We start from the raw sequence: 20583 nt of genomic DNA on the forward strand, positions 1-20583 counted from the left end.
GAAAAGCAGAATCTTACTGGATTGGGAGTGGTTTTTTCCTTCATGCTGCTTTCCTGTCCTCTCACTTTTCTTGGCTCTATTTATTACAGCCTCACAAACAGATATATTAATTAGCAGTGATCACTCCATGCTATTTCACCAGAGAACTGGACAGACTGACACGCAGATTCCAACTGACTGATGACCCTCCCTATCTTTGTGGTACCCCCAAAATGCTTCAGCTTGTCCTTTCATTAATACAATGCAAACATCAGGGAAGTTTTTAGGTGGGGAAATCAAAAATGCTTTCTGCATTTTTTTTGTTCTCCCAGGGTATCAAATTCTGACAGACATCTTTAAGATGGTGAACAAAGATCATGTAGATGGAACTTTTAATGAATGTTTGTCCATGTTTTCAGTGAGACATGTCCAGCCCTCCTCAGAATCGGAGAATTCCGAGGACAGGAATTCTGTTCAAAGATCTCCTTCAGACCTGTGGGGTCTCATCTGTCCAGGGAAGGGCCCAAATCTATGGAACTGCCTCCTCAGAACATTTCAGAAAGAATCAAACAACGTAAATTAATTTATGGCACTTGTCTTGCTGCCTGTGGGAGGGTTCTGGCCACTGCACTCCCCTCTTACTCCATTTCTTCCCAGGCTGCCCAAGCCAATGGTGTGTGCTGAATTTAGCATTATTGACCAAGAGTTAATCTAACTGGAGTTAGAGACCAGAAGATTGGTTTTAGACTCCAATGTTGGTGATTTTCTGCCCAAGTATAGTTAATAATAACTACCCAGTACTCAACGAGACAATTTCCTAAAGGAACACAACTTCCTAAAGGAACAATCTCTGCATTCCAGACTGGTTGTCCAAAGCACAACTCAGAGTTTATGACAGGCAGAAAACTGTCAGGTTACTGAACTTATCACCAAAAATGCATTTTTTCAATATCTAGTGTGCACCTAGTGTAGACTAGAATGTCCTGGGAATTAAAAAATTAATGGGCTCAAAAATATCTATGCTGCCTTCATTAGGTAAAATAAATCACCATACACAAAACTGAGGATTTTGACAAAAAGCAGGTCTTTATGAGACACCAAACATTAGAAAATATAGACAATGGGAATACTGGGTTGCCTTTTGGGGTGAATAACAGAATTGTCTGGGCTGTTCCTGGAATACATGGCGTATACACGAAGCAGGAATACAGGAAAAACAGCACAAAGAATGTGGATGGATCCTAAAGCCATGAAGAGATGTGGGTTAGCCAAGCAGAGCTGGAGCAGAACAGGCAGTGGACAGCCTCAAAAACCCAATAATGAGTCAGCTCTGAACAGGCAGGGCTTTGAGCCTCGTTACTGCACCACAACACGCCCGGTTGGCACATCTTAAATGACTAATTGCATGCAATCAGTGGTGTCCACAAGAAGGGAAACACGCTGAGATCAGTCCCCTGGGGAAGCATTTTAAGAATATATGAGGCATGTCCTCAAGATTTTATGGCACTGCTTTCGTTTTGACAAGTAATGATATGAGAACAACATTTTTCCTGGTCTGCCTTTGGTTCCCCTGCTCTGTGGAATGTCACTTGCAGGATTCCCCACCCACAGGCACAGCTAAGCCTCTCAACAACCAGAAATGCAATGAAAAAGTTGAAGTTCTAATTGCTTTTCCACTTCCAAAACTGTCTGCTATTGGCTGCGCTGAGTTTTTGCAAGTGAGATTTTCTGGGAACTGACTGCAGTCAATCATAGCAGGAGAATCTTTCCCCTGTTTTAACCTGGGCTGCAGCAAGAGAGCAAAGATGCAAAGGTTCTTTGCCCACCTTTCCTCTTCAGTACCCTGTGTTATTCCATTTTCTCCAAGCCTCTTGTGAGGGCAGTAATGAATTCTTGTTAGTGTTTACTAATGTAAATTCATTCTTTGTTATCCCTGGGAGAGGAGGATTAGCAAAATGACAGAACTTATTATTTCTGGTTTTGCTGGATGATATTTATCTTTATTCAGCCCTTAATTTTGTGCTGTGTCCCACCAAATAAAATATATATGTGCATATCAGCAAATCTAAGGCAGAATTTTTAGCATAATGCACAGAAATATAGTTATGATCCCTATTAATATTCAGAAGTGTTCTACAGCTTTATCTGTGCATGCTGTATTAAAAAAATTAATCTAAATCTGAAATAATTTCTAGTTTGGAGAAAGAAAGGAATTACAACTTCAATTTCATTTTCCTGAAATGAAAGCAGCTCCCTTGGACTAAGGATGTGCATATTTTTAGGACTAACTAAAAATTATGATCTGTGCAATTATTTTACTCTACTGGGAATGCATCCTCCTTTAAGGAACTTTAATGGTTAAGATGGAGTTTATAAAACACACAAAGAACATTTTAGTAAAGGAAGCTCTTAAAGGAGCTATCTTGGAATAAACAGATCATCCAAACTCCCATCTCAGCCATAACTGAAATTTAGAGAGTGAGGTATTTACAGTCCTCCTCTCCACAGAGGAGAGCAGACAGTGAAATTACAGCATGCACATAAGATTCTGAAATTAATGGATACCATGAAAGTCAGGCCTAGAGTTTAAAAGGATCTCCATGTGGGAGTTAAACTGCACTCAAAACCTGCCACATCCAGGTCAAACCAGATCACACAGGAAGGAATTATTGCCACACCTGGAGACCCCAGATCCCTGCACACCATACTCTGAGCTCCCCTGCCTTTGAGTTAAACTCAGAAAATCCTCTCCTAGATCTCTGTGCCCATTCCAGAGGACCCAAATTTCCCCTGTCAGGCTGCAGAGATTCCTGCTGTGCATTCCCATGGCTCCCAGAGCAGCTCCCAGCAGTGTGGTGCCTGCCCTGAATGCACTGGGCTGGTGACTGAATTTGGGATAAATGCAATCCATGCACTGGAGATGGAGTTCAGAGCTAAAATCCATTACCCTGTGGCTTGATAAAGGGATGGCACCCCCAAAGCTGCAGGTTGCCAAAGATCTTTTGGAAAAGTCCTGAATCTCTGGGTTTGCTATTAAGGGAACCTTGATTTAACCTCAGTTAATTTGAAAGGCTCATGTTTCAGAGCTGTCTAATTCAGCCTCAGAATTAAGCTTTTCTGCAAAAAACAGAAGAGGTTTTCAAGCTTTTCACCTTACCAAATACTTTTTTTTTTTTTTTTTTTGCTAAAAATAAAGGCCAACAATGATTTCTCTTTGCTCTGAGGGGCTTTGCTCAAAATTCCATTAATACTGAAGTTTAACTGAGATTTCCCCATCTTCAGCATGATTGTCTCCTGGTGTTTGTACCACTGGAAACCATTTGGGCTGTTCCCAAAAGTTCCTCTTCCAGGCCATTGCAATTGGGCAAAATAAACATTCTTCCAACCCTCCTGCAACATGACTTCTCCTCTTTAATTACAGATATTCTCTGATTTCTAACACCCAGCACACACAGACAGCAGGACAACTGTAACAGACAGACAGGTTTAAGCTGCTGTGTCAGGAGCCCAAAGTATTTTTGATTTATCTGAAATCCCTGCAGAACCTTCCAGAAGCAGAGTATACTCAATATTTGTTGTGGCAGTCCCCTCCCACAACTAAAAATGCTGATAGAAATGAAGTATAAAGAAACTTTAAAATATTTACATGAAAGTAGGGGAAACTATGGCAGCATTCTAAAAGTCAACATCCAAATATAAAATGAAACACAATATTATTGTGCTTTGAAAACAGTTTGACACAATAGTGTGCTTTAAAAACAGTTTGAGCTGATACCAGATTTTTAATTTATATTTAGTTAGAGATTAAAATATGGAATTCAGATTTCAGAATGTGCACAAGAAATCTGAACTTTGCTGGAACAGTGAATATTTGCTTTGAAGATATAAAAAAACCCCTTAGAAATCCAAGTTCTGTTACACAGTGCTACAAATCCTACGGAATAAGTGGAATTAATTGACTTTCAGGCTACTCTGATTAGAATCTGACCGACAAAAATTCATTCACAATTTGGTTTTTGCTACAGATTTGTTACTACAGTGTAATGAGACAACAATGTGCCCTACCTGGGCATCCACTGTCAATGTAAGGCTTAACGAGTTCTCCAAGTTTTGTGTTGTCTGCAACAGCTTCCTTTAGCAGTTGCCCACAGCAAACTAACAGGAAGGAAGAACAAAAAAGACACAAGGTTAAATTTTAAAAAGGAGGCAACAAAGAAAAGAAAGGAAAAGAACCCAGAAGCTGCATACTGGAATAAGGTCACTGAATAAAATAAAAGTTGTATGTTTTTTGAGTTTGTTGTTAAGGTTTTGTTGGGGTTTTTTTGGCCAAGCAGAGTGAAAAGCAAGGAGAGTGAGGATATGGAATGAAAAGAAAAAAAAAGAATATATTTAGCAAAGAACATATTAAAAATGGAGAGAATGATATTAATCAAATATATTTCTGAAATAACAACTCAAGGGATTGCTAGTGGCTTTCACTTTTTATAAACTTGTAATTACTGAAAAAAGTTCCAGCTGCTGAACAGCATCTGAACCACGCTGCTGGAGGTGCAGCATAATGCTCAGCTCAGGAAGGGCCTCCCTGGATCATTTAATGATCATGTAAGGGTTACATTAAAAAACTGTGCTAATGCAATATTATCATTGATTTCAAACACACACAGAACACCAGGAGATGCAGATTTCAGGTCTGAGCCAGGACAGCTGTACATTAAATATTCCTGGTTTGGGCTTGGGGAGCAGTGGCTGCCCAGGTGAGGGAGGGAGCCAAGACATGGAGAGGTCACACAACAGCAGAAATCCTGGCTACAACTCCAATTTGGTAAAAATATTAGCTATAATTCCCCCTGGAGATTATTCAATTAATAATCCTAAATTGATTCCTTTCTTCCTGGAATCAATAGCACTGACAGGCACTGCCTTTGATGGGAGAAGATGGAGCCCTTTAATCAGTTTATTGCTGTTAATCACACTGCCAGGCCAACAGGAGTGAGAACCCCCCCAGCAGTGCTCCTGGGACAAAGCTGATAAAATTCAATGTTTAAGAGACAATTTGAACAGCCACCAGTTGTCCTGGAGATGCAAATTCATATTCATAATAAATAGTGTAAAAAACACAAGAGAAACTCAATGCACAGACCCCAATTTAAGACACCTAATGAGTACACACTAAATTCAACCCAATTCGGGACACTATTTAAATATAGATATAAAATTTTGAGCCTGAGCTTCATGCCCAATGGCCTAATAGAAATTAAGTGTATGCTGAATATTATTCTGAAAAGTGATGGTCTTCCAGCTCTGTGTTAAACACTTAATTTTTCTAATATTTGGGTTATAGAATACTTAAAATAAAATTCAACATATGGGTAAAGCACTGGTAATGATTTTTAATAAAAAGAGTTGCAACTCTCTCATGTTGTAGTTACTTTAGAAAAAAAAATGCAAATTTTGACCTAGATGGAACACTATGAAACATGCAGTTTTAGAAAAAAATTTGAAAAAAATTCAAAAGACAATAATTTTTATTACAGTCAAGCATGATTTGTTTTCTTTAAACCAAATACACAATTAATAAGAAATTTTCAACAGCTTTGAAAAAATCAACAAATATTTAGTTTTTCACATGATCTTTTAAAATACAGCAATGGCACAATAACTGACAGCAGAAATATTCTATCAGAACTGCCTTTTGCTTAACTAACATGACATGACTAATCAGCAAATTTTACAGCTACCAGATATTTGTTTAAAATCATTTATGGCCACTCCACTGTTAGAAGACATTATGAACATGGAAAATACTGCACTGATGCTATCACCAAGCTGCACTTTTATATACAGAACTTCTTAACTTTAAATGCTAATCATGAACAAGTGTCATGCAGAAATTTTTTTACTTCCTTTGCAGAAGAAAGATGATGCACTTTTAATTACTTCCTTCATTTTCTCACACATTACTTGAGCTGTGCAGAGCCTGAGACCTCACTACAGTTCAGAGTGAATTCTATTTTAAAAGTGCCCCAATTTTGGTCAGAGAGCTGAAACTGAAATCATTACTCATGATCCACTGATCCACAGAAGAATTCAGAGCACTGCAGGAGTCTAACAATAGAAAAATACAGATGTAAAAGGTATAAAAAATGATTAAATGATGACTAAAAATACCTTAGAGCTGGTTTGTCACAGCATATATACTTGGTTTACACTTTTTCATTCAAACACTTCTCACTTCCCTCAAAGAATTGACATCCACAGCAATGGACAAAGAGACATTTTATAAGCAGGTAAGAGAGACAGCAAAAGATAAATGATCAAAAAGAGACAAAGGGGGAATTGAGCAAAATGCATGTTTACTGAGAACTTACTGTTGACAAGATCATATTTCTGAGCTATTAGTGCTGCCTGCAGGCTCTTCCCACTGCCTGGGGGGCCAAAAAAGAGAATCCGGGGAGTGAAGGGGGCAGCAGATCGGTGCCGGGTTTGGACAAAGGCAAGAACTGCAACAGGGGAGAAAGGCAAAAAGTTAACCCATTTCTTTAAAAAAAATATATAATAATTAACTACTCTCTTCTTTAAAAAAAAAAAAAATGTTGATCATTATTTATTTTATCACTGTAACATCCAGACTCTGCACCCAAAATCAGGACACTGATATAAAACTGTCCTGTCAGCAATTTACTCTGAGGCATTTTAGAATTCTCACTATCATTACACTCCTCTGTCTTTCATCAGTGCCTGTCAAACCATTTTAAAGAGCAGATTCAATTAATAATTGCTCTCTTACCATGTTGTTTTTAGCAGAAGTAATTTTTGCTTGATAGCTACAATTTTACCATACAAATTATAGAGGGCTGTAATTACATTTAATACTTTCTGCAGTTTCTGAACAAATATTTAAGTGTAAAAACTTGGGATGTTAAATTAATGACATTTATCCAGCTGTGTGTGATTAAGACTCCTAATTACAATATTATAGACTTGTAGCACAGTGTGTCATGACACTGCTCAGCCTTGACAACACAGAACTGAGTGTGGATGTTTTATTCTTTTACTCATCCTTTTTGTGTAACTTGTAAAGAATATCTGAGCTTCTCTGCCTGATTCCACTCATTTGCTGGACACCATCCTCCTAAATTTTGCTTCAAGCAGGAAATAGCACCTTCAGGTCATCCTGCAGGTTTGGAAAGACCATGGGACATGTGAAGCATCACCAGCATTGTCACATCATAGAGACCTGGACTTGGTTACAATCCCAAAAGAGAACCTGAGAGATCACCAAGAAGCCAAAAGATGTCACAGCATTGGCAGTGAGGACAAATTGGGATTGTGTTTGGACATAGCTGTGCCCATTTGATGGCTGAGAATGCCAGAGAAGGCTCAAGCCATACAGGTTTTCCAGGGATCACCCAAATGCCAAAGCTAAACTTTCTGGCACTGATCCCACCTGCCATGGTTGGCCATGCCCAAAGCAGCAAGGACACATCTGCACAGGCTCTGCTTCCCCTGGGATTGCAGTGGATACAACTAAAGGTGAGCCCAGATGAGCTGCAGCCTCTGTTTTTGTGAGATCTTCAGTTCCAATAAAAGACTCTCTAAAGAGTCCTTTAATAAAAAAAGAATTTTAGGCTAAGGAATAGGACAAGCTTAAACATGACTGTTTGTATGAGTCATAAACTATATTAAAAAGCACAAAAGGATTGGTGGGGAACACCCTGAGGATCAGGATTTCAGGAGCCACTGTCAACACATTGCTCAGTACCAACAATTTTTCAGGAAACCCTCCCTTAGACGCTTTGATATGATTAAAAAATATTTTCTACTAAAGAAACACCTCCAGCAAACTCCAGTTTCTACACAGCAGCCCTAAAGTATGGAGAAACTAAAGCTGCAGCCACGTGGGATTGTATCCATGTCCTCCTGCAGAGCTGGGATCCTGCACTGCCCAGCTGCAGCCGGTGTCATTCCCACATCAGGGCAGCAGCAACTGCATTCACTTCACAGCATTTTATAATTGTGTGAAACAACCCACAATACTGCTCAGTTTTAGGAGACATCTCCTCTATTTTTTTTTTTTTTTATGCTAGCTGGGGCAATAAAAATCTAAGCAAAAAAACTGGAAAATCCTACTAGAAAATAGTATTTGCTGCATGGCTTCCTAAAGCCAGAGTATCAGCTACCCAAGCAGTGCTCCAGTTATTCTGAACATTTTCCACAACCCAGTGTATTGAAAAGCACAAACATTACAGGCAAAGCACCCTGCTTACAAATGATGCTTAATTTGCAGTAAATAACCAAGTTAATTAGGAGTAATGATCCCCTAGACAGTCTCCACATCTAATTATTCTTTTAAAAAAATCTGGCTGCTTGATGCACTGCAGAAAAAAAGATCTAGAGAGGATTTTTTCATTCCAGTTTTCAATTTATCTCACTACATTATTAATTAATAATAATTAATATTCAGGCACTCACATTTTTATTTACAATTCAAGGCATGAATTCTTTATGAATGATGATATGAACTTTTAAATTTAATTAAGTAATTTAGAGGTAATTAATGTGGAAATTCAGAATATAAACTTCTACTTGTTTATCTTAAAAGTGCAGCACTTGTTATTAAAAAAAAAAGACCTTTTTGAGATGCAAAATTACTGGGATATCAGAGATCATCTGCAGACTGACAGCTACAAAGTACATCAATTGGTCTTTCTGGCAGTTTCCTTATTCTCTTCTAGAAGGATCAACATTAAAAGTCAGATTGCATTACACTCAAGCAAAGGCAAACAAGAACTGATGAACAGGAAAGCTCCCAGCACAAACAGCTTTTAAACAATGAAATGTTCCCAGCTTTGAACTACTCCTTCTTGTTGTTCTCAGACTTTGGAAGGTACTGGCCCTTTGGGAGATTTGAACAATTGAGCCACAGGGCTCCCTTTTAGAAGAGACACTCACAGAAATGATGGTGACATTTACTCTACTGAGTCAGCTCTTCCTTGGCAGAACTGTGAGCTGAGAATTTCCAGTTATCTGCACTTACTCCAGTAAAATAATTACCAGGAGCAGCCCAAATGCTGTTCTAGAGAGAGCACAACTCAGCTGGGAGCCATCTGTGCTGCCTAATCCTACAAAGTGACTCTAACAGCCAGGAACCAGCCCTCAAACAGGACTTTCTCTACTTGCCACAAAGCACACATTTACCCTGAGAGAGAACATCCACGGAGGGCTGGTCTGCATTGATGGATTTCAGAACTTTCTGGTAGATGTGGAAAATCTCTGGGAAGTTTCTGTGATATTCCAGCAGCTTCTTGGACACCTCCTGCTCTGAGAGATCTTCTGGTTTCACCAACCTCTGCTGCACCTGGGGGTCACTTGGCCAGTCAAAGGTTGTGTGGAAAACCTCTACAGGGAACATGGTTAGGAGCTAAGAGCATGAATTAACAGGTCTCTAATTAAAAATGTCCCTCTTAATTCCACTCCTCAAAACATCCAACCTGATTTTTTTATTGAGCTATGTCAGGATTTTATCTTGTGATGGACGATTGATGATAAAACTCAACAGACAATACAGAGTCGATTTGGCAGTTTATTTTATTTAATAGAAATGCTTTTATTTAATCTAATAGAAATTATTTTATTAACCCTAAAAGCATCCTTGCAACTCAGAAACAAAGCAGGACCTAGCAGAGATGCAAAGGAAAATTATAAACTCACATGGACAGATCTAACCTTTAAATATTCTGTACTGCCACAGTCCACTGTTTACAGGCTCAATAGTGAGCTTTTTATTTCATTGTATTTTATTGTGAAAATAACACAATATCAACAAATACCATTTCCAAACAGCTGAAATTTATAATTACAAATTCCTATAGTTCTTAAAGGGACCCCATTTAAATTTTAACCCCATTAGTAGTACTACAATGTTTCTGGGACCAAGCAACACTGCAGTCTGCAGTGGGGGTCAGGAACAAGCAATACTGCACCTTGTGTGAGGGGATCGAGCCTTTTCCCACCACTCCTCTCAATCAGCACAGTGTCTGGGGCATAGAGCATAACTAGGCAACAAAAAGGGAAAAAGGAGAAAAAATTTAAAATGTAGCTCTTGTTAATTATTTGCTTTATTCCCTGTAACTGTTCAGATGTATCCTAATATTAAAGGTGGCTGAATTTGTCCTGAGCTCATTTCATTTCCCAGCATTCTCCCTGCAAATATTTTATTTCACTTTTAATCAGAATTTTGCTTCACCTACTAAACAATACAGCGGGATAAAATATCCATGAATCCAGTACCCATGGGCACTAACTGTCCCCATTATCCAAAAAACATCACCAGCAGCAATAAAAAATTGTCTCTGGAGCCTCAGACAGAAGTTCCCACTGAGCACTCAAGACTGATTCTCTTCTACACCACAAATATTACTTTTCACCCAGATTCTTTGGTGGTGAGACCCATGAAACTGATTTTTTTATATATATAACCTCACAGAAAAGTGTTCAAACTTGATTAGAAAGCACCAAAAGAGGAAGAACCTGTCATTTCCCTGGGTTGCCTTCGGCTAATCATCCTTGCAGTTAAACACTGTAATTTAATTACTATTTTCAGTGCATTTGATTACAGGTTTCAAACAAGTTCTTTTTATGACTTTCTTCTTTGTATTAAATGGCTTTTTCAGGCACTTTTCTCCCTATTAAGGTACTCACACACAGTAAATCTCATCTCCTCTCAATCTTCTTTTTGATTAACTAGACAGACTGAGCTATAAGATTCTCATTCAGGTCTTGGTGGCACAGATATAATTGTGAGCAAAACTCAACTTCAGATGTTATTAGGTATATTAAAAATACATGCAAGTACTAGACATTAAACATTTTTGCCTAACTCTACTGCAGTGATTCTGAGTTCTTCATTAACAGTTGAATATCATCCAAATCAAATCCAAAGTGACAATTCATCAAGTTGGATAAATTCTGTTCACTGTGCACTGGCAAGCTCTGCATTTATCATTTCACACTGCATTCCACACAATTTTTTATATTCCAAATAGGTCCTTTAACTACAATTTGGGACAAGTGGCTTCTCCTGTATGGCAAGGGCAGCTGTCAAGGTGTGTAAAACATTCCACCCAAAACCAGCCAGAATCCAGCCCCACTCTGAAAGGTCAAGCTTAAAATCATCATGTTTCCACTTGGTAAAATTTACATTCTCTAATTCAACAGAAGCATAAATTTGTGTTTAGCACATGAGGAACTGGTTTAGTCTGAGGATAAAAGTTGATTTTTAGAGATGGAAGTCAGGAGCAAAGCCACTTATAGCTGCTCAAACCCACTTGGTGTAGGGTCTGGAATTTACAGAGCTCTGACGTGGAAGGAGAAAAGGCTGTGAAACACAGGGCTTAAAATCTCCCAGGTTACCTCAGACTTTCAACCCTACTGAAATATTCTGCTGTCTGGTGACTGTCTCCAGCATTGATATTGAATTTATTGAGGATTTTTTGAGACAAACCCTTCTAGTCTTTCCTCCTGGATGCAATCACACACAAACTTGTACTGCTTACCAACATGCCTAGGAAAAATGCCAGATGATTGCAGCATCCATGCCTGTTCCTGATTTTCAGGAAAGCCTTCCAAAATCCATCCCTATTGAACAAAAACATGAAACAGTTATTGATCCTGGAAGAGAAAAAAAGCCAAAATTCATACTAAATCTCAGTGCTGTTTACACAAAAATTACCTCATTCTGATCCTTCCACAGCACAGTATTTCTCATGGATGCTTGTGAGAGAAGAAAGCAAACATGGAGCACTGATATTTTTGTGAAATTCATGCACTGATTCCACTGCCACACAGCAATGGGAACTTATGGATTGTAGCAATTTTTTTTTCATGTTTCAATCTTAAAAATAAAAACAAACCAACTTCTATCTCAAATAAAAACAACCCAAAACAATTTCTACAGTTTTGAAATATTCAAAAGGATACTAGCCCACACTGTGTATATATATATTAAAAAAAAGGAGCTAAACAAATCTAAAGACAGATTTAATGCCAAGAATACTGAGGAAAATATGCATGCTTTCATTATTTTCTTAAATTATACAGGAAAACTCACAGTAATGGAACCAGCGTTCCCAGAGCTAATGAAGCAACAGAGCAAAAGAAAGAAAAAAGAAAAAAGAGCCTTTTGCTCCCTTAAGTCCTTGTTATAGCCAGCTAAGTGTTGGATTGAGCATCTTTAAAAAAACATTTACAGATCTGTGAAATACCGGCGGAGAGCTGCAGCCTCGCTCAGTTTTTGTCTGATGCAGTATTTGAAATCTAATCCACTTCCCAGGCTCACATCTGAATCTTCTGAGCTCTCCCTAATTTATCTGCCAGTTGCCTGAGCACACAAGTCCTTGCTGTTCTATCCCACCCCTCCAAATAACTTTGTGATACCACAGGAAATCTGGGAGCCATCTTCGTGCTGAAATAAAGGAGATATTTTAATATTGCATTAGCTGGCAATCATTCTCAGCTCCCATATAACTCTGGTGCTCTGTCAGGGAGGGGTCCAAAGGTTCTCCAAGTATTTCAGGGAAATCTATCTCCAGGACTTCTGCGGGAGGGAATGGGCCATTCCAATTACACAAGAAAATAGAGCAGACTATTTAAAATTCCTTAATTAGCCTGGTTTCAGGAACATGTCATCCTGCTGACAGATGTAGAAAATACAAGACTCAAATAACTGCAAGCCATTTTTGCCACTCCCAGTGTTTGCTCTGCCAAATTAGAATGAACCACTGGCTAGGGTCACACAGGTGCTGAGAAATCAATTTATCCCTTGGGACTGGCAGAAGGCAAAGCTGAACAATGTTCGTAGTGCTATGCCAGGAACTTCAGCACTAGTTTGGAATATACTGGGTACAAAATACATATAGATATAGGGCCAGATCTTCTAGGGAGAAATGGCATCTGAGGTCTGATGGCAAATAAATCAATGCCAATTTACAAAGACTATAAATCCGGCTTGTTTTCTCCACTCTGAGTGCAACATATTTGGAAACTATAACAAAACAAATAAAAAAAGCTCCAAAAATTGCCCCACAAAACCTGAAGTCACTACTGCTTATGGCTCAAATCACATAATGTGCAACAGGCAGTAAAAACAATACTGTAACAATAACCAATCCATACTTTTAACAACCCACAGCAAACTTCAAGAGGTTTACACACAAATTTCAAAGGTCCTTAAAACAGGCCATAAGCAATTTTACAGCGAAAAGTTTGGGCTATTTAGGAAAACAAAGCTCAATAAATAGCTCCCTGCAGAAAATATATTTTAAGGCATTAAACAAATGCAAAACCAACACACAGTACAAAAAACAGTGAGCATTTTGGAGCTGATTTCCAAAGGTCTCTGAGTTGCAGGGTATCAGTCAGTCCCTAATTAGAATATATTATCCATCTACTTGACACTTCAGTGAAATGTCTATTCCAGCACAGAGCTGCAGCTTTGTTCAGAACAGGTTTATTGATATTCTGCTGCATTCCCTCTCCATACCCCCAGTGGCTCGGTTCTGTTTTATCACACATCAAAAAGGCCGTATGCTCAGGGCACCCCATGCACAGCTCGGAGCTGGAGGTCTGAACAGCTGCAAGTAGTGTGCTATCACAGGAGGGACAAGCTCCAAGCAGATGTCACAGATAAAATAAAAAAAAAAAATTAAAAAAAAAAAAGGGGGGGAAAAAAAAAAGAGTGAAAAGGGAGTGTGGCTTGGGAACGGAGCAAGAGGAAGGAAGACACAGCAGAGCAAGACCTGACTTACAATATGCCTATCATGCTTTATGCAAACACTGGTCTTTTTTTGCCCTCCTGACTGTCATTAAAGTGTAATTAGTAACTTCACATGATAAATTTGTTTCTTTAAGAAGCCATCTATTTTTGATTTTTGATAGCAGTAACCTTCTATCCAGGTGTGGATTGCACCTTATCACACCAAGGCTGGAACAAAGGGTAAAAGTGAGAAATTCCATGGTGCCTGCACTCCGTGGTCACTGCTCCCTCTCTTCCAGCTGGAACCTCCCTCCTGTCCCACATGAGCCCTGCAAACAGAGATTCTGCTGCTGCCTTCATGCCAGGTGAGCTGCTCCTTGGAGACTCAGGCCATGCTGGAAAAGCAGCAGCAAGGATGCACTTTCAAAGGCATCACTTTCCTCTCCAGACTTCAGGAATCTGGAGAAAAGGAATTGCTCAAGGTCATTCCCAAATGTAAATCTCTCTGCTTTGCTGGCAGTTCTCTCAGTTATGATACCAAGCCTACAGACTTTCACACTTTCCACCACAGTAATAATGACTTGGGTATTCAAGTTCCCTCCTGTTATTTGACCTGTACATCCTCCACATTTTTGTTTAAATTACCAAATCCAAAATTGACACTGCCTTTGAATAAAGAAAAAGAATCAGCAGAAAGAAATAATGCTGAATTATGTGGCACACCAGGAAAAAAAAATCTTAGCTAGAAGCAAAAAGGTCATGAATACAGATGTTTTTAGGAAAACAAGTAATCACAACAGTTTTCCCACATTATTATTCAGTGGTTTTGAATAAGTATTACAAGGTTTTCACTGCCAAATAAAGAAAGGGGTCAGAAAATAAGACATGCACCAAAAAATAATATCACTAATGGCTTTTCCAGTAGGGATCTAAAATTCTGGAGATTTTCAGAGCACAGCAGACTGAGGAGTACAGTAGAAATACTGACAACCCAGCTCTTGCAACCCATCAATAGGAGCAGTATGGATGATGGGAAATGCTCAAACCTTGCCAAATTTCCCATTAGAAAGGAACTTCTTATGCCCCACATGAGTTCTGTCAGTGGAGTGAGGTGCAAAGATGTTTTAAAAAGTTCCATTCTTCTCAGAAAACAGAAAATGTGGTGAACGGGCAGATTCTCTCCCTGGATAAAACTTTGTACCATCACTTTCTTTGCATGGAGTTTCACAGAGAAAACATTATTAACTTTAGCTAACAAGGTAAAACCAAACACAGCCAGTCAAGGTTAAACCAAACAGAACCAATCAAGGTTAAACCAAACAGAACCAGTCAAGGTTAAACCCAGCAGAACCAATTGAGGTAAAACCCAACAGAGCCAATCAAGGTAAAACCAAACAGAACTAGTCAAGGTTAAACCCAGCAGAACTAGTCAAGGTTAAACCAAACAGAACCAATCAAGGTAAAACCAAACAGAACCAATTGAGGTAAAACCCAACAGAGCCAATCAAGGTTAAACCAAACAGAGCCAATCAAGATAAAATCAAACAGAACCAATTGAGGTAAAACCAAACAGAACCAATCGAGGTAAAACCCAGCAGAACCAATTGAGGTAAAACCCAACAGAGCCAATCAAGGTTAAACCAAACAGAACCATTGTTTTCTTTGCCTTCCCTTTCAAGAGCAGCCACAAAAAAATACCAATCTCAGCTCATTCTGCCTCTCTTTGTGTGACTCACTGGCCTAAGCTTGGTCTCTAAAGATCCTGACCCTCCAGGAAGGTGGCTCAGCTCTCCCTCAAACACATCCTGAGCAATTTCTCTCCAGCTCCATGAATTCCCTCCACAACCCCAGCAGGCAGAGGGGCTGCAGCCAAGCTGTGCTAACCCTGCAAGATGAAAATTCTCTGTATCAGCCTCACAAGTGCCAGGCTCTAACATAATGTCTGCAATAAGTTTCCTGTGAGTGCTGCAAGACCTCCCCACCTGATCCCTCACAGTCCTGACTAGGTTTGTGTTACAAGAACACATAACACAGGGCCTCAGCAGAGCTGTTGATCAATAAAAATGTTCTCCTTAGAGAATGGCAGTGACATCTATAAACCTGTGAGTGTCAAAACAACGGCACAAAAAATCCTGTATTCCTACTGTCAGTGGGATGAAAGCTGCACAATTAATGCCAAGGCAATGACACCACAAGGAGAAATAAAACAAACAGCTGGTGGTACTGTGGTCCAACATGCTGCTCCTAATCTGTGAACATTTTCAGTGAAAACATGCTGACTCATGTTTTGAAAGAAATCGCATAAATCTGGTCAGTGATGTAAAAACCCTATAGCATTAATTCTACTTTGAGTTACACACAGGAAATACTGCACTTAAAATGCATAGATCCCCTTTCAAAGGAAAAAATAATTTGTGGTCATTTTGTGTGTGTCTATCTATTAATGTAAAGATTTTTAATAAGCATCACACCTTTGAAAAACAAATAATGTGTTTTTCCTAAAACCAGTTGAAACCTCAGCTGGGTTGATAACATCCATTTCATTCTTGCTGAATGTCAGGGAAGCTTCATAAAGGTTTTTTTTCCCCCCTGGTTCTGTAAGACATCCAGCACTGATTCAGTGCTGCTGGTGACAACAACAGGAACATAAAATGCAGGCAGGACTCTGTGCAGCTGTTGGCATTTTAACCACCTTGTCACCTTACTCATACATGACCTAATACTTAAAATAACTCACTGAGAGATCCTTCCCTCATTATTGACAGGAGAACTAAAGCCATGCCAACAATCATAGAAAGCACAGGGAAAAAAAGATGGAAAATAAGGTGGATGCAGCCTGTGGAGAGCGATGGATTTTGCTTGTACACTGACAGTAAAACTCACTTTAACAAACACTGGGAAAAGTAGCTGCTGAAAACATATGTTCTTTTAATCAGGGAAAGAGACCCATCTGGAAAAATAAGCATTTTTGAGAGGTTTTAGAGCTCTTGTTATAAAAGAACTAAAAATACCACACAAATGAACAGGACAGCATACCACATGTGGTTTTATGCAGGTTCTCCTGCCAGCTGAAGGGCCTAGGTCCTGTGTGAATTTATTACCAAAAAAAAAAAAAATACATTGAGTGCTACCAGATATATAATCTGGAGTGCTAATTAACTATAGTGAGTTAAAATGAAGTAAAATAGCTCAGCTAAAAAGACCTTCAAGGAAAACCAGACAGACCCATATAATTCAAGCACAGTGAACAGCAATACAAAAGTTTAATTCTACTTTGCAAATTCAGCATTAATAGGTCAATTATAGAGTAAGGTCTGCAGTGTTTTATGAAGAAAAGTTGATGCTATTTAGGATTTCTGCAAATCCCTTTACTCTTTTTTTCTAAAAAAATCATTGTTTCAGTCTCCCAGATGATGAAACATAGAGCAAGAAACATGGGATGCCACAGATTTGAGCACAACTAAACCTATTCAAGCTAAGAGTGAAAATATTAATTATTACCCAGAAGACAATATATTCAAATGCAGTGTTTCCTAACAGAGGAAGAAAAAAGAGACACAACAAGAAAGAAATAAAACTGAAATTAGTAACGTTAAGACTCTTTTCCTCCCCTTTCCTCAAGAAGAGCCAAAACCTTAACAATATTGATTTCTATCTATTTTCTGTTTATCTTTTTTGTCCACTCCATCTCTGCCAGTTGCCCCAGGCAATCAACAAAGCTCTGCTTGTTCAGCCTTTGATCATCTCCGTGCTGGAAGATTAGCATATGCATACTCTCATCCTCCCCTTTATCCTGTTAATAAAGCTCCAAACTCCCTCCGCTGATGTTCAAGAAAGCAACCAGCTCGGGAGCCCCGATGATTTGCCCCCATTCCCTGCTCTGCTCAGGACTTGGAATGCTAAATACCAGGCACGAGTTGTGTAAGTGCTTATCCAGCAGCCCTCTGAGGAGCAATTCTTACTTGTTTGATGCAGTCCACGTTTGACAGACGTTCCTGGATCAGATTGGCCCAAAGCGCGTTGGGAATTTTCTAAAGAAAGAACAAAAAAAAAAAAAAAAAAAGAAAAAAAAAAGGCTGAATATTCACAATTGAGTTCAAAAGGAATTTTACCATGCAGGCACGTTGTGGTTAAAGGTGAAGTGAGATGTCTTCTTGGAAATAAAGAAATAAATAATTCTGTGCGAGTCCCGGGTCATTAACATGAGTTAATGACAAAGAGTTAATAAGGGCACAAAAATCAGTGTTAAAGGGAAGCTTAGCACAGAGCATGAATATCCATGGGGGTTTTGCACACTGACATGGAAGCAGTGCCAAGTTGTGCACACTGACACACACATTGGACATCAGACCTGCAAAGGGACCCAGAAGAACATCACATCCACAAAGCATCCTTTTAACCACAAGGGTCTGACCCCTGACTGCTCCGTGTGACAGAGGGCTCAGCTCTCATCAGGGACCTGCCAGCTCTCAGTGACACAAACTGAACCTCAGACACTGAGCAAACATCACAAAGAGCCTGATTTTCAGGAGGTTTGTTTCATAGCTTCAAGTAACTCTCATCATCCAAAAAGTTTATTTAAAATATATTTTACAGTTGAACTTAGTTTATTTTTAAACTCAGGACTGTGAAATGGGATGGAAACTGCATCTGCCAATATTTTCAAACTGCTGTTTAGTTCTGTGACTGCTGCTTTACCCATCTCCAGAGATGTTTTGTAAGAAGGTATTTGCTATGTGACAGAAGAACAAAGTTCCTATACAGATCAGCACCCCTCAACATTTAATTTGATTTCCTAACAAGAAATCAGCAATACTCTCCATTCCTTCTAGTAAGAATTTGCTCCACTAGCTTGTTAATTTAGGCTTTCATTCTATGCTGAACTTGGTTGAACTCTGAGTTAGCCAGTTTAACTCAAAGTCTAAACTTCTACCCATGCAGCTCATAACAGCCATTAATCATTTCAATAAATGACTTGTCTTATTTATTCTGTCATTATTGGTAAAAAGAATACTCAGAAAAAAAAACCCAACCTGCAATCAGATCCTCTACCTCCCAATTAAAATAAATTATCTTTCACTTAACAATGTGAGCTTGACTCTCTGTTACCTTTACTTCCATATCCTGTGGTTTCTCATATCATTTTCCTAACCACTTTGAAGGGTATAAACCTAAAAAGGAGTATTTCTATAGGCTGGGAGGGGTACATAGGGCAGGAATCAGATGCTTGTTCTGTATTCAAGATAATCTTTCAACATGTTTTTCCAATCTACTTATTTTTCCAATCTAATTGCCACTAATTGTTAATAATTAGACAATTGTCTTTTAATAAGACAATTAATTACATTAATGATCAACTAATCCTGGGACTCATGGCATCTGGAAAAAATATTCTTTGCAGCAACTCCTTTGAACTTCAATTCATACAATGAAACAATCTGGCTGATGATGTGGGAAGATTTCATAAAATCATCCTCACTAGAAGATGAAACAATTTCACAAGGAGTGGTGGAAATGGTCCCACAGAAGGCACTTTGAAGCAGGATGGAGAAAGTGCTCCAGAACACACAGCAGAGCCCAGGTGGCCCAGGCAGGCAGGGTTTGCTTTTGTTTATCTCTTTTGTCCCCAGCTCTCAGTGCCTCTCCTCACATCAGCCAACGCTGGAGCAGGTAGCAGAGCAGGAGGGAAGGAAATTGCTGGGTTTGCTGAGAGGCAGCAGGTCCCGAGGGTGCTTTGTCAGAGCCTCCTGCAGCCCCTCGCTGCTGGAGCCTGTCACCTTCCAAAGGGGCACCACGCTGCTCCCAGGGACAGCCAGGGCCTGGCTGCTCCTTTCATGTGTCATGTCAAACCAGGCTGCACGCTGCTGGGGGCTGCTCTGCTCAGCCCTGCCAAACCAATTTAAACCAAATTTATCCTCGCTTCTCTCCGTGCGGTGCTGTTCTTACTCCTGCCTTTGGAGAGGGGTTTGCTGCACAAAAACAACCAAGGACACACATTCAGGTATCTCAGTGTTTGAGCTCCTTCTGCTCTCCGTGGCTCAATTCCAGTCTCATTTCCTGGGCAGTTTTCCCCCCACCGAGCAGTGGCCTACAAAATCATTTTCAATAGGCTGCTTGCAGAATGCCTAATTATTCCACTAGAAATCAGGATATCTGGTACGTATCAGGCAGCCCATTTATAATTTATCTCTCATAAACACATAAATATATGGTGAGCCTGGGAGATTGGATTGCACTTCCCAGAAATCTGCAACAATGGACAGTGACACACATTTGATAACAGCCAAAGCACACCTTATCCACAGAGCTGTCCCAACACTCAGAGCAGGTAAAGGAAAAGCTTCTGTGGGATTTTGGTCAGATTCAGACCATTTTTCTAGTTTAATCACTACTTCCATACTTGCTGAAAAACCATACTCACTCATGATTAATTTTAAATATTCCATGTTATTTCAGGAACACCATACTTCAATTTCCATGCCTGGTCTACTCAGAGTTCTATTTAATTTCCCTTTCATAAAATTCCCACACTTTTTGTAGGGCAGCTTTTTCAGTAGACATTTTTCTTGGAAGTTTTGGATATATTTGCTCTGAAAACAGCTTCAGCTAAAAATTTCTGGCTTCTCCACATTGGCACCTTGGAGAGAACAGCGACGAAGTTTGAAGAAATTTACTTTAGGATCCTGAGTATCATGAATGTTTAGATTTTGTTTGTTCAGATAAATAAACATGAAAGGCTGGTCTTTTTTGGATACACAAACCTGGAACAGTTTCTTTTTATTCCTTCAGAGCGGCTTACCTTGGAATAGATTGGAATGCTGACCATGCATAGTCAAGGATGCCTTGGATTT

At 39.3% G+C, this 20583-nt stretch overlaps 1 protein-coding gene across 2 annotated transcripts in view; it reads right to left on the reverse strand.

Annotated features, from left to right (window-relative positions):
- The window catches only part of AK8 (adenylate kinase 8), a 65618-nt gene that overhangs the window by 35206 nt on the left and 9829 nt on the right, over window positions 1-20583 (reverse strand). The window contains exons 5-10 of one of the 2 annotated variants that reach the window (XM_041475028.1): window positions 17695-17763; window positions 11535-11616; window positions 9963-10034; window positions 9178-9378; window positions 6348-6479; window positions 4045-4134 (exon numbers count right to left, since the gene is read on the reverse strand). In XM_041475028.1, coding sequence (XP_041330962.1) covers window positions 4045-4134; window positions 6348-6479; window positions 9178-9378; window positions 9963-10034; window positions 11535-11616; window positions 17695-17763 — 646 coding nt within the window. Of the gene's footprint in view, window positions 1-4044; window positions 4135-6347; window positions 6480-9177; window positions 9379-9957; window positions 10035-11534; window positions 11617-17694; window positions 17764-20583 lie in introns of both variants that reach the window. The other variant, XM_041475029.1, reaches the window with a different exon arrangement.

The sequence above is a fragment of the Pyrgilauda ruficollis genome, unplaced genomic scaffold, assembly GCF_017590135.1.
Source record: "Pyrgilauda ruficollis isolate IOZ18807 unplaced genomic scaffold, ASM1759013v1 scaffold34, whole genome shotgun sequence".
Taxonomy (NCBI): domain Eukaryota; kingdom Metazoa; phylum Chordata; class Aves; order Passeriformes; family Passeridae; genus Pyrgilauda; species Pyrgilauda ruficollis.